The sequence below is a fragment of the Rutilus rutilus genome, assembly GCF_951802725.1.
Source record: "Rutilus rutilus genome assembly, chromosome: 10".
Classification (NCBI taxonomy): domain Eukaryota; kingdom Metazoa; phylum Chordata; class Actinopteri; order Cypriniformes; family Leuciscidae; genus Rutilus; species Rutilus rutilus.
The window spans coordinates 13,953,432-13,974,275 of NC_140215.1; the positions used below are offsets into that span (position 1 = coordinate 13,953,432).

General features: G+C 40.3%; 1 protein-coding gene across 1 annotated transcript in view; it reads left to right on the forward strand.

The window, feature by feature from the left end:
• The window catches only part of satb2 (SATB homeobox 2), a 33,839-nt gene extending 14,358 nt beyond the window's left edge, over positions 1-19,481 (forward strand). Inside the window, exons 4-12 of the mRNA XM_084421312.1 lie at positions 10-133; positions 850-952; positions 2,137-2,172; positions 2,270-2,847; positions 3,590-3,802; positions 4,459-4,545; positions 5,388-5,540; positions 8,027-8,221; positions 14,077-19,481. Of these exons, the coding sequence (XP_084277438.1) occupies positions 10-133; positions 850-952; positions 2,137-2,172; positions 2,270-2,847; positions 3,590-3,802; positions 4,459-4,545; positions 5,388-5,540; positions 8,027-8,221; positions 14,077-14,697 (2,110 nt within the window). The 3' untranslated portion in view covers positions 14,698-19,481. The remainder of the gene's footprint in view (positions 1-9; positions 134-849; positions 953-2,136; positions 2,173-2,269; positions 2,848-3,589; positions 3,803-4,458; positions 4,546-5,387; positions 5,541-8,026; positions 8,222-14,076) is intronic.
• The last annotated feature ends 1,363 nt before the right edge of the window (positions 19,482-20,844 follow it).

Genomic DNA, 20,844 nt, shown 5'->3' on the forward strand with positions numbered 1-20,844 from the left:
TGTATACAGCTTTGCAAAACTGGAGGACCTCCCATCAGAACAGTGGAACCACGCTACAGTACGCAACGCCCTCAAAGAACTGCTCAAAGAGATGAACCAGAGCACCCTGGCCAAAGAATGTCCACTCTCACAGGTACAGTTGCTACCCATTTTTTTTTTTTCCAAATCCAACAGACAAAGATTTGGCTTTAAGAGGATATGTAAAGCATGTCATTTAAGATGATATGTAAAACATATACTGTTGGTACAGTACATCTATGCCAAAACTAATAACTTAGCAGTTTAACATAAAAGGAAATGTTGGGCTCAATATTGCACTGTGATTGCAGTTGTTCCAATCTATATCGTCAGTACATGCTTAATATTGCCTAAATTGTCTTAGAGTGTTTCATTCATCAATTAAAAATTTACTCAAATTCCCCACATTCATGGGCCATTTCTAAAACCCAGAAATTACTTCACCATGAGAGAGAGAGAGTATGCGTGTGTCTATGTGGGTGTGCATCCGAGATTCTTGCTGTGCTCATTTCCAAGTAAGCAAGCAATCTTTGAGATTTATGTGATATCTGTGCATGATGTGTTTAAGTGGAGCTCTGTGTGGGTGTTGATCCTCATAACAATTGTTTGCATATGTGTGTGGCTCTTCATCTCTACTTGTGTCACTGCGGCTTGAAGCTTGTCGCGGCGTTCGCGATCAGCCTTGCCTGGGTGGCTTTCCGCAGTAATGTGTTTCATAGGCCATTTATCATTGCAATTTTAAGATTTTGACCATGTGTGTTTATTTCCGTTATCCTCTGTCGTTACTCCTATTTCTTCCTTTTTACTGACCTCTCTTATTTCTTTTTCCAGAGTATGATCTCCTCGATAGTGAATAGTTCCTACTATGCTAACGTCTCAACTGCAAAATGCCAAGAGTTTGGTCGCTGGTACAAGAAGTACAAAAAAATTAAAGGTAAGGCTTGTGCTAATTACTTTTTTGGTTATATTTTTTGTTATATGGTGCCATCTTAAAACAAGTGGGGGGAAAAAAGGCTAACCTGACATCTGCACAGTAGACTGGTCAGGAAAGCATAGCTGCGTCCGAAATCGCATTATGTCTGAGTAGGTATTACATTTGATGAACAACTTACTTTGTAACCATTAAAAAACTATGTTCTATATTGTCTGAATGCGTATAATTTGAATGAAAGCTGGACGTACTATATCCGTCAGGTTGTCACTGTCAATTGACTTGCGGCATCAGTTGCGTCATTTCACTGCAACTGCCGACTCCTCTCCTGTGACCTTATGGAGTAGTAAACTGGCCCTTAGATGTTCACTTCAGAATCTCACCTATCATCTAGGTACTTTGTCAAGCAATAGGTCATCCACGTACTTTTCGACTCGTTTTATGAAAACTAAAACTCTTTTTAACATATTGTTCTTCGCCTACTATATAGTCGGGAAGTATTCAGACACAGTGAATGTGTTTTTGTGTTTTAATGAGATGTCCCATTTCTAGCGTGGTAAGGTGTTCAGGGTCATGAGCAAGTCTTGAGCTTTGTGCTGAGTTTTATACATTATCTCTTAATGACTCCTTACACAGGATGGGGTAACCTAAGCCTCCTCACATCCTAATAGAAACCACTGTTTCTTCCCCCAAAGTGCTGCAGGGGGTCTCCCAGCGGCAAGTCCTACTGGGAGTCGCCCCACAGCTCCGCTGTTTAAGCCTCTTAGCATCCAAATGCCTGTGACAATTTTCCTCCTCTCGTTGCCTCTTCAAAAAGTGAAATAATTACACAGCAGGACAGATCAAAGTGGGGGCTAAACCCCAAGTGCAGTGAGAGAGCGAGCGCCAACAAAGAATAAAGCGATCCTCGGCACGCTGACAGAGTAAGTGGTGTTGAGTTACACCGAGCCCCCTCCATTAGTTCTGCTCTTTGCCTCCCAGAGCTAAACACTCAGTCCGCATTGCCAGATGTGTGTGCCAGTGCAGCAAGACCCCATTGGATGACTCACGTGTCAGTCATACGATTGTAAGCCGAAGTTGTAAAACTTTCTACTCATGAAAGTATGTTGTTGTTTCATTGTAAGCGTGATTGAGTAAGGAAGTGAAAGCTTTTGTCATTTACCATGTGTTCCTTGTGTCTGTTTTAGGGGATTATTTGTGGCAAGGAAGCTCGGAAATCAAGAGTAAGCATCTACATTTTGATGTTTGTTTGGAAAAAGACCTGTATTTGACACTACAGAGTTTATCTTGTGTCTGATACACATATCCATCTCTCTACAGTTGAAAGGGACGGTCTTGCTGACTTCTGTGTATTAGCCCAGCGCCCGCCCCCTCACCTGGCTGGTCTAGCACAGCTCGGTCCGTTGAACAGCACCAGCTCTCTTGTGAAAGGTGGCTCTGGTGAACCTCAGAATTCAGCCCAGTCTCAGCCTCCATCCCAAGGGCAGCCGCAAGTTTCATCATCTCATGGGCAGCTCCATCACAGTCCTCCACTACGGGCACAGGTGCCTCCTCCACCTCCGCCTGCCGCCTTGCAACCTCTGTTGGCACCCGGAGGGCTTCTCTCACCCCAGCTCAGTCCACAGCTGGTGAGACAGCAGTTAGCCATGGCTCATCTTATCAACCAGCAGCTGGCCGTCAGCCGCCTCCTGCATCAGCACCCGCAGGCTCTTAACCAGCAGTTTCTCAATCACCCACCCATCCCGCGGCCTAGCAAGTCTGGTGGCCCTGGAGAGCCTGGGTCCAACCCCTCGGCTGCAGAAGTCTCATCTGATATCTACCAACTGGTGCGAGACGAGCTGAAAAGGGCCAGTGTCTCGCAGGCAGTGTTCGCTCGAGTTGCCTTCAACCGTACACAGGTACAGTAAAGACAGCATGGTGCTGAAATAGTACACATATTGTTCGCAGAATAGAGACAGTTCAAAGAGAAACCTTGAGGAAACAAGGTACACCAAGTATAATAGCAAAGAACTTCTTTAGAACATACCAATCACGTAGGCGGGCAATGTATTGAATATTCATGATGTTTTCGTAATGATTTGGCTTGTGTAACATATGAATATTGCAATGATTTAAATGCACTTTTTTAATCTTAATGGTCTTTTTGTAAAGACCAATGCAAAATACATAAATATTGAGAAATATGTTGAATGTCAGCAAACATCTGTCACAAAAAAGAATATCACAACAAAATATCTATAAGGTTTATTGCTAGCCCTGTTCACTATCCCATACACAGACAAAATGATGTACAAATCAGGACTAATCAAGTTTAATTTGGCACTGAACTAAATACAAGAGGATAATCAAGGTGTCAAAGTTGTCCTGTTGGAGGTTTCAGATCTATGAGTCGCTCTGCGTGATTGCTCTGGTATCCAGAGGTTGGATCCTCTCATACACCCTCTCAGCGGAAAACACACCTGGTGAATTCACAGAGTCACTGCAGGTCTAAATTATGTTCAATTACATCCAACATCGTGCACAGTCAGTCAAAGTGTGGGTAGAGACCTACATGGTGCAGGTGAAGTAACTGCATAAATGTGTTGCGAAAAAAAAATTGCTTCCTCTGTGTTTACGTATGTGTTTATGTGTGTACACCAGGGCCTGTTGTCAGAGATCTTGCGAAAAGAGGAAGACCCACGCTCAGCCTCTCAGTCCTTGCTGGTGAACCTCAAAGCGATGCAGAACTTTCTGAACTTACATGAGAGCGAGAGGGACCGCATTTACCAGGAAGAGCGAGAACGCAGCATGAACCCTCCTGTGAGTCTGCCCCCAAGCACAAACCCCAGCCCTGGGGGCGTCCGCCTCTCTCAGGTACCCCGCTTTCTCACACTTGACTAGGTTCAGCTCCCTACAAATCCCTCTTCCCCTGTTGCATTTGTGTGTGTATTATTGACTGGTTGTAAAAATACCTGAAAGCTTTTGTTGTGTCTGATTCTGAATTGTTTATCTGTAGGCCTATTGTTTCTTGTCTGAATTCATGTGATCTATTTACTTGTCTTGTTTGGCTTACACTTTGTTGTTTTCTTTGTAATCCGTATCAGGTTGTTATACAGCTACGTTTTATTTTATATATTTTTTTATAGAAAAACTGAGTTTAGTAAAGGCTGGAATATACTACACGACTTTTAAAATCTGAAGAGATTTTAAAATACTAGGCATCACACACTTTGTAAATAGTTTGTAAAAATAGATTTTTGGCAACTAGCATCGACTAGTCTGGCAAAAATCTGGGCAAAAGTCTTGTAGTGTATTCCAGCCTTAAGTCAGTGTTATTACCGCAGCTATTATTGTAAATTATATTTTGTCTTTGATTATTAATACATATTGACATACTGAGAATAACAATTTGGATAATTCACTAAAACAACCACTCTGACTTTCAAGAAAGTGCCCCTTAAGGGTCAAACTAACTAATATCTGATTGCTACCTTCTTATTGCTAATGTCACACCATACCTCCCAATGCAGAAAGTGTGGGAGCGCAGCATCGACGAACAGTTAACTCCTGACGCGTGGGCATCTATTTGGAAGAATAAGACCAAAATCACAAACTCGGTGAGGATTACATCATCACTCACTTCATTTCCTCATAGAGTGTACCTCATCCAAGACCTCCATGATCTGTATGAGTAGTGATCAGTTGTAGGCATGACACTTTTCCCACTTTGAAAATAAATGCTCAATAAGTCAAGCTACTACAAAAGGTCACATTTATTCTGTTTATATGGAATACTGTTTATACTAATGTTTGTTAGAGATTACAGGGTTCACACACCCATTAAAACTTCAGGTTCACAAGCTCTTGTCCTTGATCCTCTAGTCTAAAATTACAAATGCAGGAAAGCATGGCTTTGCTCCTGTCATGGCATGTTTATATTAAATGACCTGGAACCTGGTGCGTGGACTTTCTAGAATGCTTGTATGAAGCATATGAATGCGTCTGCTTTCAACCTCAGGACCGTTGTGAATGAACCCCTGCAGATAATAAAAATCCTTCTGATACGAGAACAAAGTTTTCATTCTTTGGTCTTAGGGAATGTGGTTGTGTATTATCATTACTATTATGTCTGTATGTGTTTATCTTGCAATCGTTTTTACTGGGGAATGTGAGATTACTTGCCTGTGCCTGCAGAGCAACTTCAAACATTGAATGAGAAAACACACCACTCTAAAATCAATACACCATACTTCAAACATGTACTACAAAGAGTTTACTTATGGATGCTTTAATGATTTATCTGCTGAAATCTCAGTACATTGTAGGTATAAACAAGGGTCTGAAATAGCATCCATGAATGTTCTTATATTGTACCCTCTGTAGCAATTACAGTATGAATGTATATCTAACCAATCTGTCTTCTTTGTTACTTTTATCTTTGACCGCTGGACCCTCACAGTCCAAGACTTGTGGTCCTAACCCTGACCTTCCCCTGAAACTGGAGCCGCTGGTTAACATCACCTCAGCCGTCTACGATGAAATCCAGCAGGAGATGAAACGGGCAAAAGTGTCTCAGGCACTTTTTGCCAAGGTGGCAGCCAATAAGAGCCAAGTAAGAACTGATTCAGTAATTATTTACCCAGATTTTCTCGTTATTGTTCATAACCCTGACGCGTTTCCATCCTTTCATATAACATAATGGCAAAACTAAACCTTCAACTGAACTTATTATTTTTTTTAAATAACTAGTTCTAATTTCGGTTAACTATTTTCAAATAACAAATACACAGAGAAAACATGATACTTTTGTCTTCTACTTTTCAAGGACATCTTATACATAAGTTTCCATTGTATTTTATTGTACTGGAGAATTGAATCAACTTGGTATCTTCATATGATAATTGTTAATAATACATTTAATGCATTTAATTCATCTAAGTGTACACTGTAAAAGTGAGGTTGGTTACATGAGGTGCTTTCAGGTGCTTCTGCTTAAATGGATATATGAACTTATATAGCTTCTTGAGGGACCCTTTTATTATGGAAATAATTAAATAATTAATATATATATATAATTAAAAAAGATATATTTTTATGTGCTTAAAATATTGAGGGATAGGATATTTGAGCCAGTGATTTCAATGTGATTTGATTTATTTTGAAAAGACTACGCTTACACTTAGCTTACATGTTCTTTTCTCAGTCAGTGTAGGGGAAGTAACGGTGCAGGAATTTATATCTGATTCTGGCGCGTCTCTGTTGTTGATAAACAAAAACATCAACATCAACAGATAGTCTGATAAATGCCTTCTATTTATTCATTTCTGGCTTACCATTCCAGATCCTGCCAAAGGATCTCATTCTTTCTTTCAGTGCTTTTCTCTTCTGTCCAATGAGTCATCGTGACTTGTCATACAGACGTGCATGCAGTGTTCCATAGATTGATCTGATTACTGTTCTCATACCTTTTACATTGACACATGTTTCCAGATAGCTATATAAAGAATGCATAATATTGTGACTAGAAGTATGTGTATACAAGTGCAATAGTCAGTGCTTTTGATGCCTTTAAAATCTCAAATATTTTCTAGCAGCAAACTGTCATTGTAGCAATTACAAAAAGCACATCATGGGAATCTACTTTTGCTTTTTTTTTTTTTTATAAGCTTTAAGCTTATTCATAAAATTGACCAGAGTCCAAAATTAACACCTGGCAAACCCCACTTCTTATTTGCTTTGGTGAGCAAATAAAAAGAGCAATTTAAATTTCTATTTTCCTTTGTCAAACATAAAAATAAATTTACAGTGTCTGCAAAAATATTAAGAAGTGCAACTGGTTTCAACATTGCTAATAAAAATAAATGTTTCTTGAGCAGTAAATCAGCATATTAAAATGATTTTTGAAGGATTGTGTGACCCTGAAGCTACATTTAGGAATACATTTAATTTAAACAAATAATAAAATAGAAAAACATTTTTTATTTTAATAATATTTTACAATATTACTGAATTGTTGATCAAATAAATGCAGCCTTGGGGACATTTCTTTTGAACAGTAGTGGATATCTATGTATCTGTCTATCTGTCTATCCATCCATATATCCAATTGTTTTAAATTCACTTTTCATTGACAGGTATAAAAAAAAGTTAATGGCCACATTGTCTGAGTGCAAAGGACAACAATGATCATTTTCTTTCAGCTAATTATTTAGCTGGAAAAGGCATTCATTTCAGAGTGTTGATAAAGATTTTTTTTTTTTTTTTCAAAAGCTATTGGACCATTTGTTTGTCTCTGTCTCATTTAGATCAAAGAGAGATAATTGATTTAGTCAAATATGATCCCACTCCCAGCTGCGCCTAATTCTTACCATGTAATAGCCTGAGAGAGCTTTGGTCTCTGCTGCTCACTTTACTGAGGAACTCTGTGTCATTGCGGCATGGCTTTGCAGGTGTGACCACCTCATCTAAAGGCATGTTTCAGGGGCATCTTTGCATGTTTGCGTGTATGAGATGTGTCAGCAAAGTGCTGCTCTGGTGGTGTGTATATATATGAATGTGTGTGACAGATGTGGTTAGGTCTCACAGGTCTGGGGTCGGGTGGGGGGTCACGGCTGAACGCGCCCATCTGCTGCAGCTGGCCAGGAGGAGCTGAGGGAGAAGGGGAGAGAGAGAGAGAGATGCTCAGGTCATTAACAATGTGTGCTGGAAGAGGTTGGCTGCACACAACAGCTGGTGTCAAAGACTGGACCAGTCTAGCAGAGATAATTAAATCTTCCTAATCTCTCACCATTTCACTCTCTCTTTCACACACTCTCAGCTCTCTCAGTGCACTTGTGATGCTTTGCGTTGGTACTTGTTTACTGTTAAGTCATAAAAAAAAAAAAAAAAAACATGAATGATGGGTGAGTTGTTTCACATCACATTCTACCCATCATTCCTATATATTAAAGTGAAGAAAGTCCCTATAGCGGAGCTTTAGTGGGTAGCCTCTCCAACTAAGTAGACAACTAAGGCATATAGTGATACTATTTAGTGATATTGTTGGAAAAATACCTTCAGCTAAACAAGATATGCAATGAACCCTTTTCCTTTCTTTAGGGATGGCTATGCGAGCTGCTTCGCTGGAAAGAGAGTCCCAGCCCAGAGAACAGGACTCTCTGGGAGAACCTGTGTACCATCCGGAGGTTTCTGAGCCTTCCGCAGACAGACAGGGATCTAGTGTACGAGGAAGAGTCCCGCCATCACCACAGCGAACGGCTGCACACTGTACTACACTTGCCCACTGACCCTCAGGTGAGTTTTTTGAAACATCGGATTGCATACTTTAAATACGTATGGCAAAAGAAAGCAGTTGAATGTGGCGTTTGCACTACAGGATGGTCATATTATGAGAAATGAAATGTTCCTTGATTCCTCTCAGTACAGATAGACCATTTATTAAATGTTCAGTTTGATCTTTCTGATGACTGGCAGATGAAATGAACAAAACCGCCTGCATTTATGTCAAAACCAGATATTCAGTCTATTATTCAAAAAAAAAAAAATTAAACAATCTAACTTTTCAGCATTTTATTTTATTTTAAAGCCAGAGAGAAGGTGTTATTTTTTTCCTGCAAGAAACCTTGATTAATATTAAAAGTAAAAAAAAGTATAATTTGACCCCTAAGTGTATAAGACTTTAGTGTTAAAAGTGGAGGGAAAGCGAATTCCACATAAATATTTTAAGCATAATTCTCTTAATATAATATGAATGTGTTTTCATTGTGTGAAGGCACACTTCTTTGACACTTCATTTTTAATATCAGCATCATTCATGCAGCATTCCTGCCAACATCTAATAACCCAGCACACCCCAACCTCTTTAATCACACACATACACATACACAGAATTCCAAATAACGCGCTACTGATTAAATGGACTTTCCCCTATGCCAGCCAGGGTCATTATAATATAGACTGTGGACACACACTTTTCCAGTATTAACAAAGACACGCATTCATTCACAGTATGCACACACATCTACACACTAATACTTGTATGTAAATACATGCACACACAAACCGCATACACATAAATCTACAAACACTTGGATCAATGCTTTCCACCTTCTTTTAACCTACTCTTCTTTCTCACCCTGCCAGTAAAGCATTGGGGTTTAATTCACTCACAATGGTTGCTGTTTATTAACATTTATTAACTTAAGTTAAGCAGCCGTATTAAGATTAAGTACTAACAAATGGAGACAGAGTGACTCTCAGTTACTGTGCTAGGCCATTGCGCCTCTTTCTCTCTCGCATGCTTTCTCTTTTATGTTAGTGGAATAAACAGTCTGCTGGCAGCATGTGTATGTGTGTAAATATACTCATTTATGTGTTTTGGGCGCAGAAGGAAATGCCCCATTAGGACACACCCTGACAGACAGTGCCACCACAGCCCTGATATTAATAATTACGGGAAGAGAAGGAACACTCGCACAGACATAAATCACATACACACACGCGCGTGTAATGACTCAAGTTTCTTTAGAAACTCCACAATGACTTTGGCCATAAAAACACATAAGGACAGTCAGCATTACTAAAGCATATATATATATATATATATATATATATATATATATATATATATATATATACACATACACACACACACTTTTTAAAGTATTTTTTTTATGTGATGTAATATTAATGTATTAATCATTTAAAGGAGTCATAACCTGCAATTTTCACTTTTCCACGAGAATCAATGTATGTTATGATCGACTAACGATTATACACTGGCCGGGAAGCCGATATTTAAAAGTGAAGCGTTTGTTTACCTCAGGGTAAATAAACCAGCGCGCGTGCACGCGCACTCAAATACGAGATTTTGATTTCAGCTCCCTTTTGACGTCATGAGGTAGTAGGATATACCATATATGGACACCGCAGCAGGAAGCCCCCCTTCCCCTCTCCCCCAGTTCAGTCGAGAAAGATGGAGAAACCGAGTGCACACCGGACTTGCTCTGTGGTTGATTGCCATAAAAAACATGTAAATGTGTTTTATCTCCCAAAATCGGACGAAACTATCAGGGACCAGTGGATGAAATTCATTTTTAATGACGCTGTCCCAACAACCCTTTCAACTGGCGTGCAGAGCCATATAGAGCGTCCACGACAGCCAAAACATCGCATTGATCTCGCGAGACAATAATGCCTTCAGAAATAAGGGTAAAAGTAGGTGTGTGTTTATTTTTTTTCCACTTTTCTTTTTTAGAAGGGCCTGAAAGACTATAATACAGCAGTAGGTATCCAATGTAATACTAGGTTATGACTCCTTTAAATAAATTCCTAAATTACATTTCACTGAGCCATTGTTGACACTTTTGTGTATAGACTATTTTATTTCTAAAGGAAATAAAAAATTAGACAGGTTTGACAATATTGTTTTGTGTCAACACGTAAATGCCATACATGAGCATGTTGCTGTTGTTGGTGGGGGTTTTTTTGTGTTTTTTTTGTTGATGTAGTAATGAGGGACCCTCTTTAGATCCCCAGCAGCCCCCTCGGCTCCAGCCTGCCTGCCACCACAGTCAGCACATGTGTCCCAGCTGCTTATGCATGAGCATGTTAATGAATGAATACACATGCAACACATACATGTATACAGTTTATTTAACAGGAACCACCTCAGTGTGACCAACAGACTACACTGATGTATTTATTTTTACCTTATAAGATAATCAAACATAACTCAGATCCAGCACAAGTCCTCCTCTGGTTTAAACCATGAAATCCTGTTACATTCACTCATCAGAACAAATAAATCATGTAATTTGTGTTGTCTCATAAGACAATGCTTGGTGTGTACATGGATATCCTTGAAAAGAACAGCATTGCAGAATTTTTTATTGTCGTTAAGCAAAAGCTAATTATTACAATATTATCTTTAAAAAAAAAAGAAATTGCTTTGAATAAAATGAACAGTGTATGTTTTCTCTACCCTTTTAGAATACATTTAGACCTTTTATAGAGCATACATAATAAACTTAAATAATGTTCCAAATCATTTTTATAAATAATGTTGTCATTCACTTTGTATTTTTTGTCTTTGATTTTTATCAACTCAAAAAAAGTCTGACCTTTTTTGCGGACTCTCTAGCACCCAAGGGGATGCGGGTTGCATCCCATTTTTAAAAAATGAATCATGGCGAATTTTTCTTCTTTCCCCCCGTGTAGCTTAAAGGTTTCAACCATTCCAGGATGGGTCCGTGTGAGCCCCTGGGTGCAGCTTATCTCACCTTAGGGACAAACTCAGTCACACTAACACAATCTAGATGGCTGACCCGGTCCCACATCGTCTTCACGCTGTTTCTGCAGTGTGTGTGCGTGGTCTTAAGTGCCTCTCTTTGCTCATTTGGCAGGACATTTCTTATGAATAATTTCTCCTTTGTTTTTGCTAAATTGGATGCTGCGATGTGCACTGGAGTGCCCCCTAGACCCTGCCATGTGGATTGGGACCCCAATTGAGTGCTGGGGTTGGAGAAGAGCGAGCAATGCACATACTTGCTTGCTTATACACACACTTAGCATGGCAAACATGTTTACGGACAACACTGACCCTCTAATAAAGATATTAAGGCCTTTTTCAGAGCTCAGTGAACAAGTTTATTCCTGCAGCTTTTGTTTAATCAATTATTTGATTTAATATAATATAGTATTGATCTCACTTTGTGAAAATAATAGAAATTTTGTACTCTGAGGCAGTAACATGCTTTCATACTAGGATGAGTGATTAATGTGTGCTGTGTTGATAAATAAGGTTTAATTATCATGTTGTACTTAGTTACTTGTTGCCCGTTTCTTTTATTTTTGTGGATTGCCTGAACTCTACTTATTCTTAAAATATATCAAGACACACACACAGACACACACATACATCACTCGCCCATTCCTGAGGTATTGCAATGTAGCAAAGAAAAATTATGATGCACATGATAATTGGAGAAGGTGAAGTCATGCACAAGCAAACCAACAGGAAAGTGTCTTTCTCATCATTACATATTTATCTGCCTGTTAATGGCATCTCCAGTGGCAACACAGCCCCACTTAATCCTGCCTCCGCCCCCACGAGGGCCAGTCCTCATTAAGAATCAACTGAATTTTTTATGTTCTATAATTCTTTCATACTTCACCGTAATTTGCCTTGATTTGTGTTTGAAGAAAAAAATATACTTTTTCTTAATGCAATGAATTCAGAGTCCATGGAATTAGAAAAGTTGGAAGCGATGGAGATGAACACTGAAAAGAGAGTTCAGGGGAAAAATGGAACATTGAAAGAAAAACGAGTTCAGGAAAATAAAATGGCCTTGTGTCCAAATGTGACTCCTGTGGTTGAGAAGACTTTGTTTAAGAACTGAGTAGGTGAATGAATTGGATGGTGGAGGTAATCGGAGGTTGGCTTTATAGCTTAAAAATGGAATTACTCCTCTGGCCTGGCAGAAAAACTCTTCTTTAGCGTCCACCATTAGAGCACAGGAACAGGCCTCTTAGATGATTTAATATGAATGGGATTTTAGAGGACGCACGCTCCATCTCTGAATTTGAAAATATCCCTTAGGATGCCAAAACAATGCTATGCAAGTTGCTATTCAATGTGAGCGTTGTGGATTTTGGATTGTACTGTACATGTGTCTTTGAAACTTAACTAACTTGTTCCCAGAATTTCATAAAATAATATACACAACAAGCAAACATATACAGGATGAATGGGTTTGTCAATGTGCGTGTGTGTGTGTGTGGTCTCTTTAGCTAAGCTAACGGGTATTTTGTGCTGTTATGCCTTGTGGTCAATATAATTATTCACCATCTTTAAACTTCTTCAAATTTCTTTTTCTCATCCTTTCTTGTGGCCTCTGTTTGTTTCTCTGAGACATGGAAAGTAATACATTATGGAGAAATAGAGAAGAAAAAAGAACAAACCTACACACTTCCTGTAAAGCGCCAGCCCAAAACAGCCCCCACAAGTGAAATCGGAGCAATTTCATGGTCTGGCCTGCCCTCAATATTATTTAAAAAATACCCTGTTATTATTTAGGGAATAGAGAGAGAGCAGGAGAGAGACAGAGAGAGAGGCGCATGACTATTATCTTTATGTAGGTCCTTTAATTTTAATGCACCGCAGATTTATAGCTTAGCATTCCAGTGTGGAGGCACTGGGCACCCCACCCTGGTCATAAACTCAGCAGGACAGCGCCACAGTATTTGATAGCTCAGCTGTGACACACTGCACCTTCCCTTGTATCAGAGCTCACAGATAGCTTACCTCTTTCTTTCCTGTACTAAATATATCCTATTTACTCCTAATCCTATTTTACCACTGTTTTGCACTCTATTCCCCCAGTCCCCCTTCCGTGCCTCTCCCTATACCTACGTATTTTAAGAAGAAAATGGCAGATTCATTGACATATGAAACATACTGTATGGAGGGCCTCAGAACCTCTGTAAAAACAATAGTGTTGCTCTGTTAGCCTGCTAACTTGTTGGAAAATGCTAATAGTTTGTACAAGACAATATCATATAGCATATGCTAGCAATTTTACATCGCATGTCAAAGTCAAAAGTGTCATTTCTGGCTGTCTGTGTTTTGGTGTTTGCATTACTTTTTCTGTTAAATTTAGCAGTCACTTGTCTATGCTAACAGGGATGGGATGTATCCCTGTCAAAATGACATGAAAACCAACTTGTCACTATACATCAAATGTAATGTTGTTTTAAAGCACATTTCTTCATAACAGTTTCTTTTGATGTAATTTATTTTGGTTTTGGTGAGTATTTGTTTAGCTTCTTCCTCTGTTGAATTAAATGCGGTTGATGTGTCAGCTCAGATGCTGTTAGTTGCCTTGATGCCCTCAAAACACGATGCAATGTCAAAATATTAAATCTTGTGGAATTATGTGTACAATATAAAAAGTTAAACAATCATAGCCTGGGGCAGTCTGGTTTGATTTTTACCAGAGTTGATCACATACTTAAGTGCAGAGAGGACATTAACTCCAAGAGACATTCATTGAAAGGACACTTTGAACTTTTAAGCAGTTTTCAATTATTCCATACTGCTGACTCTTGCTTATAAGTTTACTAATAAAACTTCTCATCTTTCTCACTAGGCACTTCACAGACAGCCCATGCAGCCGCTAAAGGACCACTCTCCAATCCGAGAGGAACCGGTTCCCAGTTCTGGAGCCGAAGAGAACCCTCAGGCTAATGCAGGTTCAGGCAACAGTGGAGGGGTTAGCAACGTTACCAAGAAACCTCGCTCCCGCACCAAGATCTCTCTAGAGGCTCTAGGCATTTTACAGAGCTTTATCCAAGATGTGGGCCTCTACCCTGACCAGGAAGCGATTCACACCCTTTCAGCCCAATTGGATCTGCCCAAACACACCATCGTTAAGTTTTTTCAGAACCAGCGCTATCATGTGAAGCATCATGGCCGACTGAAGGAGCTTGGATCTGAGGGCGGCGGTGTAGACGTGTCCGAATACCGCGATGAGGAGCTGCTCTCCAGTTCAGAGGATGCAGAGTCCAGTGAAGATGGACACGAGGAGATCTACGGTGGGCATGAGAGCGTGCCGGCCGGAGGGGCCAACTCTGTCTCAACTCCAGCTGTTTCTTCTGGCCAAGATGAGAATAAAGACAAAGGCCTGTCTCTGGGGTCAGCCAGACCCAGCTCCCTGCCCCCATGTGGTTCATCCTCAAGTCCCCGAGATCAGGCAGAATATCAGAGATAAAACAGCCTCCACAAAGACTATACTGTAGGTGGGTAGGGGCAAGGAGTGAGCACTTACAACTATTCTGTAGGAGAGGAGAGTGCTGCGGATAGATTAGAAATGTACTGACAAAGACAGAGTGTCCTCTGAGGACCAAATCAAACAAGATCTGCGTTTTGATTAAGGAGGCATGTAAGTGTTGATGTAGAAAAATTAGTTGTGAGCTACTCCTGGCCTCATACCTCGCTAGTTACTTACAGGGATGTGATGGTACAGAAGCTACAGTATCCCTACAGTGTACTACAAGGAAAGTATTTGGCGTGCTGGAAAGCTTTCATTTCCTAGATGTAAATCGTCAAATTAAGGCAGGTTTCAAGATGGCTGCCTTAACCCCATGTTGTCACAAGCATTCGAACTTGCATGCTAAGACAGTCTTTCACCAAGTATTTCATTTCTAATCCGAAAGCAGAGGATCTATTATAAGATACCACTATCCATGACCCCTCTTCACCTCTACAGGGTTAAAATGGCAGGGACAGAGCTTTAGATGAGCCATGGATCTCCTATTGGACACCAACAACTTTACTCCTTCCCGATCAGGGAGTCTAGTGGGCGGCTGTGGCTGTCCTCATCTTCCCCTCCATGATGGGGCATTGTCGGTCGCCAACGGAGGGCCGTGCTTGACTGCTAAAGCAGTCAGTTGGGTTGGAGGTACAGATGAGCTCTTGGGTGTACACATCAGCCCAGCCCAGGAACCCTACTATAAACATGTGGTGTGCTGAAAGGTCTACAGTTAGCGCAATGGCGCTTTTGAAGACCGCGCCATCCCTCCCACAACCAGCCACAACGACCATTCCAAGCAGTCCCACACAGTTCAAGAAATCACTCCTTTACCCCCACCACCTATGCACACCCAACACAGACTGCGCACAACATCACTAATCTGTAAGGTTTGCTTTATACAGATATGTTTAAACCTTTGGTTCCATTACAGTTTTGCTCTCTCAGAGAGAATAAAACGTAATAGGCAGAAGGACTGACTGCTATTGACAGAAAGACAATGTTGAGGGAGTAGTCTAACTGCATCTGCTTCTGACCTAGTGGAGAAAAATGAACCATTTCAAGCAAATGCGCTTGTGAGAAAGTGCGGTAGTCCTTCTCTCTTCCGTCACCTCCCACGGCTCTCTCTTTTACTGACTGTTGCCCACAACGTCCTGATTTGACCACACTTAGCCACACCCATCTCCACAGCACTATTTATTGCTATCTTCACCCTCAATTATTATTGTTGTTATTGTTATTATTGTTATTATGGTTGTTCTTGCTGTTATTTTTAGTTCTATTTTCATAGTCTAATATCAGCTCTTGGCTTGCAGCAGATGTTCTGATGATGATAGACATTGTGAAAGAAAGAAACACTGCCAAAACACAGAGGAAAGAATTAGAAGCAGTTACTGAGTGAATCATGTGATATATACTGTCAATTCTATCAGCATTATGTACTTTTCCAAAGAGAACAGCACTTGGCAGATGAGGCGTTAAATATTAAAAAAATAGAATTAAGAGGAATCGTTGGAATTTCTATGATCTTTTTGTGCATAAGATGACAATCCTTCTTTTGAGCCAATCAGAACTCAGCAAGCATGAACTCTGCATTCTGATTGAAAATTTGATGTGTAACTTGAGGCAACATAGCCACCTGTTGCAAATCGTCCATGACACCATGGCAAAACATTTGGATCCAGGGTTCTGATTTGTTTTTTAAAAATCAGCTGCTACTTGCTCTTTCACAGATAATAGACAAAATATTGTTGTTAACCATATGCTAACCCTTAAACTGTTTTTGTTTTAAACAAGTGATAATTGTGGTCTATGTCCATGTTTTGTCTATTTCAAATGGAAATGTTTTATTTAGAATCTTTAATGTGCAAAATGCTGATGTAGTTCTTGCAATTACTTTGAGCATCCTGACTCTTTAGGGGCTTTCACACCGGAGGAACCTTTTCATAGTTCCTAAAACTAATGGCGGAAGTACCCACTTTTTGCCGTTTTCACACCGTAGGAACTGGGAACGATTTTAGTTCTAGGAACGCCTTTTGGGGGGGAACTAAATTAGCTCCTACTTCAGAGAAGGGTCTAACCCAGCACAATAGGAACTACCAGTGACGTAATTGTACGTTGATTGGCCGAGCGCATGCAAAACACTAGCACCTGCCATTTTAAAAATCCATGTACACACACATATTATAGGCTATATATGTACTCCACAAACTAACTCTACACTGAGAAAATGCAACACGACTTTGAGGGGACCTGTATTTCTGCTCAGCTAGCGACATTGGACATCAACCACATGGCAAACACTAATACTTTTTCATACACTGTTTACTTTCTTTGTATAACAGTTCTATCTAAAAACGTATTAGACAGGAATGTTATACAGATCGTACAGTAATGAAGATGGAGAATGCGAGTGTTGTGTGCTCAGGCTCTGGCGTTCTCAGCGCCTACAAAATGAATGTCCGTCAAAAACAAAAGTCACAACAACAAGTGTGGTTTACGTCACTTCAGAGTTCCTACTGGCAGTGCGCATGCAACGACCCTATGGGAACATTTAGCTCTCGGGGAACCACCCTGGTTGCTAGTTCCTTGAACTACCCGGTGCGAAAGCCCCTTTTCACAGTCACAGTGTCCACACCTGCACATGCCTATGAGTAATGCATTCCAGCAGAACATTAGTTAAAAATGGGTATAAACATATTTTTATCAGAAATTATAGAAGATGGCATCCCAATCACAAGGATAAACGTCACACTGTTATGTCTGTTGGGTTGTATTGTAAGTATATAACCTTGAGAAGTTGTTATCCAGTGCGTTGATCATTTGTACCTTTTTATGATTTCACATGCTACATTTTTCACTTATATTCAAGTGAAGAACAGAGTAAGGCCTTAAAGACTTGAGCTAGCTGATAAGATCAGGGAGTAACAATAATTCACATGAACGTGTTAGTGGCATAAGAGCCTGGTGTGCTTACCTGGCAACTATTGACAGCCCAAGAGTGTGTTGTGGTTCTCTGCTGCTCACCTCTCTAGAGAGATTGAATCCTTCTAACCATTTTCTAACCAATTTACCCATCTGCATTGTCTCCTTGTTTCGATTGCCCTCTTGCTGTTTGCCTGAGTTTTCCCAGGTCTGCATTTGCCCAAATCGGATCTTTATGGTCAATCATAAGTGGTTATAAACCTTACAGTACGTACCTCCCTGTCTGTCATCGTAATCCCCCTAAAAATCAGCAACTTTTCTTCTTGTTCACTGACAGCAGTCTACAGTCTTGTAGGTTATTTCACCCTATAACTTTTTAACTTTTTAAAGTGTGTTACATTCAGTTATTATCTTCCCCTCTAAGTGGTCGACATGCTTTGTCTTCTTCTGAACCTTAAATGGAACGAATGCTGGATGTTGCATTGAATGACAAGATACACAGTATTCACTGGGAGATCTTGGATACCTGCAGGTTTTGCAAAAGGTCTTTAATAACACGGTAGTGATTGCCTGCTTGATCTACACCTTACTTAAGCCCGTCAATCATCAGTCACTTTTGGAGGCCTGCACCGCCTCTTTCGTTATACTCCGAGCATCTTCTCCAAAACCCGCCACCCTGCTGAGCCAAGATCAGCTGGAGACAAGCACTTCTGATGAGTCCGTCCATATACACCTCCCAAATTACCCTCATAAATGATGAGAGCGTGTGCACGCATGTGTCTGTGTGTCCTAGACTGGTGTTTAACCTACCATGGGGGTGGCTTACCACTCAGCGGGAGCGAACAACCACGCACTTCTTCTACGTCATCACCTCCTCCTCTTCATCTTTGTCAGAGTTAGTGGTGAGAGTGATGCCAAAGAGAAAACAAAGAAGATTCCAAGAGTCCCTGATGAGTACTAGGTCAAGGTCACTGCCCAATTATCCACGTCTTTCATTTTCATTCTGTCTTTTCAGTTCTCTGTACCATCTCTCGGTTCCCTCATTTTCTCGTTCACCAGGCGGGAAAGTAATCGTTGTCTCTCATGCTGTGGTGTCGAGGTTAAGTGGAGGTGATCATGTCTTGTGGAGAGGGACGTTTCTTGAGAGGCAGCAGGCTCCTGGAGTGGCGTGTCTGAGAAGTGTTGCGGTTAAGACAAAGGCTTTAGTCATTAGTTTGGTATCTGTTCATCTACAAAGCCACTATAACATTAGGTTGACTTTCACGATTTGGGTGGAAAAGCTGAAGGTCTCCATTGCCACTTTCTAATAATTACACACATTATTTAGACAGTTAGATTTGGACAATGTTCCTAACTTTGATTTTCCGAGTGTTTATAATGTGTGACTTAGATATTAAATGTACAGGTGCACAAGAATATCACATACAAAAGAGGAAGAAAATGCATCATAATAATTTTCAATATCCCATGGATTTCTGAGGAAGGATGCTCTTGCTCGTCTTGCTAATGCTTTCGTTTATCTCACAGTGCCTCTGAACTAAGCACAATGCTCCAGTTCTTTGCTTCGGAGATGACAAAATTTGAATATCTCATCATTTTCATCATTGTTTTCATCGTTTTTGTACTCATAAACGCCTACAATGTGAATCAGGATTGCAACTCCTGAATTGGTACTTTCCTTGTCAATCGAATGCATTGTCATTATCACTAAGTGATAATTAACTTATGTGCATCATTTGGCTTCTTTGTTTGTATGACAATGTTTTGTTCTTTGATTTTGTTTTTCAAATGCTGTTGTTTAAATAAAGTGCATTCAAGGAATTATAAAACTATTGCGTGTGGGTTTGTTCTACCTGCAAACTCTTGACTGAACTGGGTGGTCTACAAGTCTATGGCTCAAATTGCTTTACCCTTTGTCCACATTACAGTCACAGAAGTTAAAAGAAAGTAGTGACTAATGCACAATGCTATGTTGTATTTAGTAGAGGGATTAGAAGTGGAGACAAATGAGTGGAAAGAAACAAAATACAGTTTCGCTTGTACATTAAAGCAATCAAACAAACCATAATAGGAAAAAATGTTACTGGAAATGACAATGTAGTGTTTCGTGCTTATCCATTTAGGAGAATTTGAATAAATAAACCACTTGATACTGCAATCTAGTGAGTAATGAAAAATATTCCAGCATATTGCTTCAATGTCTATCTGAAGTGTCTCTATAAATCATTCTTGCATAAGTAAATTCCTTAGAATCAGACATTATTCAAAATATCCATTTTGTCCCAACTGAAAACAAACCTGACTTTCATTTCAACACAATAAACAAGAACTACACTGAGGAAAAGTTTCCTGCATCAATAATTCCACGCCTTATTGCATTTTACAACGTGATTACTGGAGGCTTCTTTGCATTCATTCCATTGTGTGCTCTCTTGGGCTTATTGTGGGTTATGAAATGCACATTTGCATACAAGTGATAAACTTCCACTGGCGTTAACCCCACTGAATTGCCTCAGCATATATGACCACTTTTCTTATTTATTATTTTGTGCAATAGTAAGAATTGGTTTAATTACGTGAGGCCCCATCAGTCCCTTGACCTCATGCAGCCCCGCAGAACTAAAGCCAGCCCCAAACTCAGCGTCCTGTCTCTGGCCACCTGCCAGGCTTCCCTCCATCCCATGGTTCCCTTCTCTCCAGAACAGCTTGCAGTGGTGTCCTCTGGTTTTCATTCCACACCAGCCCTCCAATCTCCTAAATTGAACTTATTATTCGCTCAATTGGCTTGCTTTAACCCTTTCTCCCCCTCCAGGTTCAGGCCTGTATGTCATTAGCCAGAGGATTTTTCGGTCGCAGCGAGAGCGTCAGGAGCTGGAGGGGTGTAGCAATAAACCCGTGGTCCCTGGCAGGATTTGCAGTTGCATCCGCTGGAAGAGAGTCAGCGCTCATTCTATGAGTGCAGTGGAGCCAGACCACCCAGAGAGGGATGTGTGGCCCAGTTTGTTTTCTGGCTGATGAGTTTTAGTCTCAGCTGATAGCTTTTGCGACCTGGGTCTCTCTCTCTCTCTCTGCTCCTTCATTCTGTTTCTTTCTCTCTGATGTAAATATTTGAATGGCCATCTGTGTGATGCTCTTTGTCGCATATCAATAGGACAGAGTTATTCCATAACTATATGGATATTA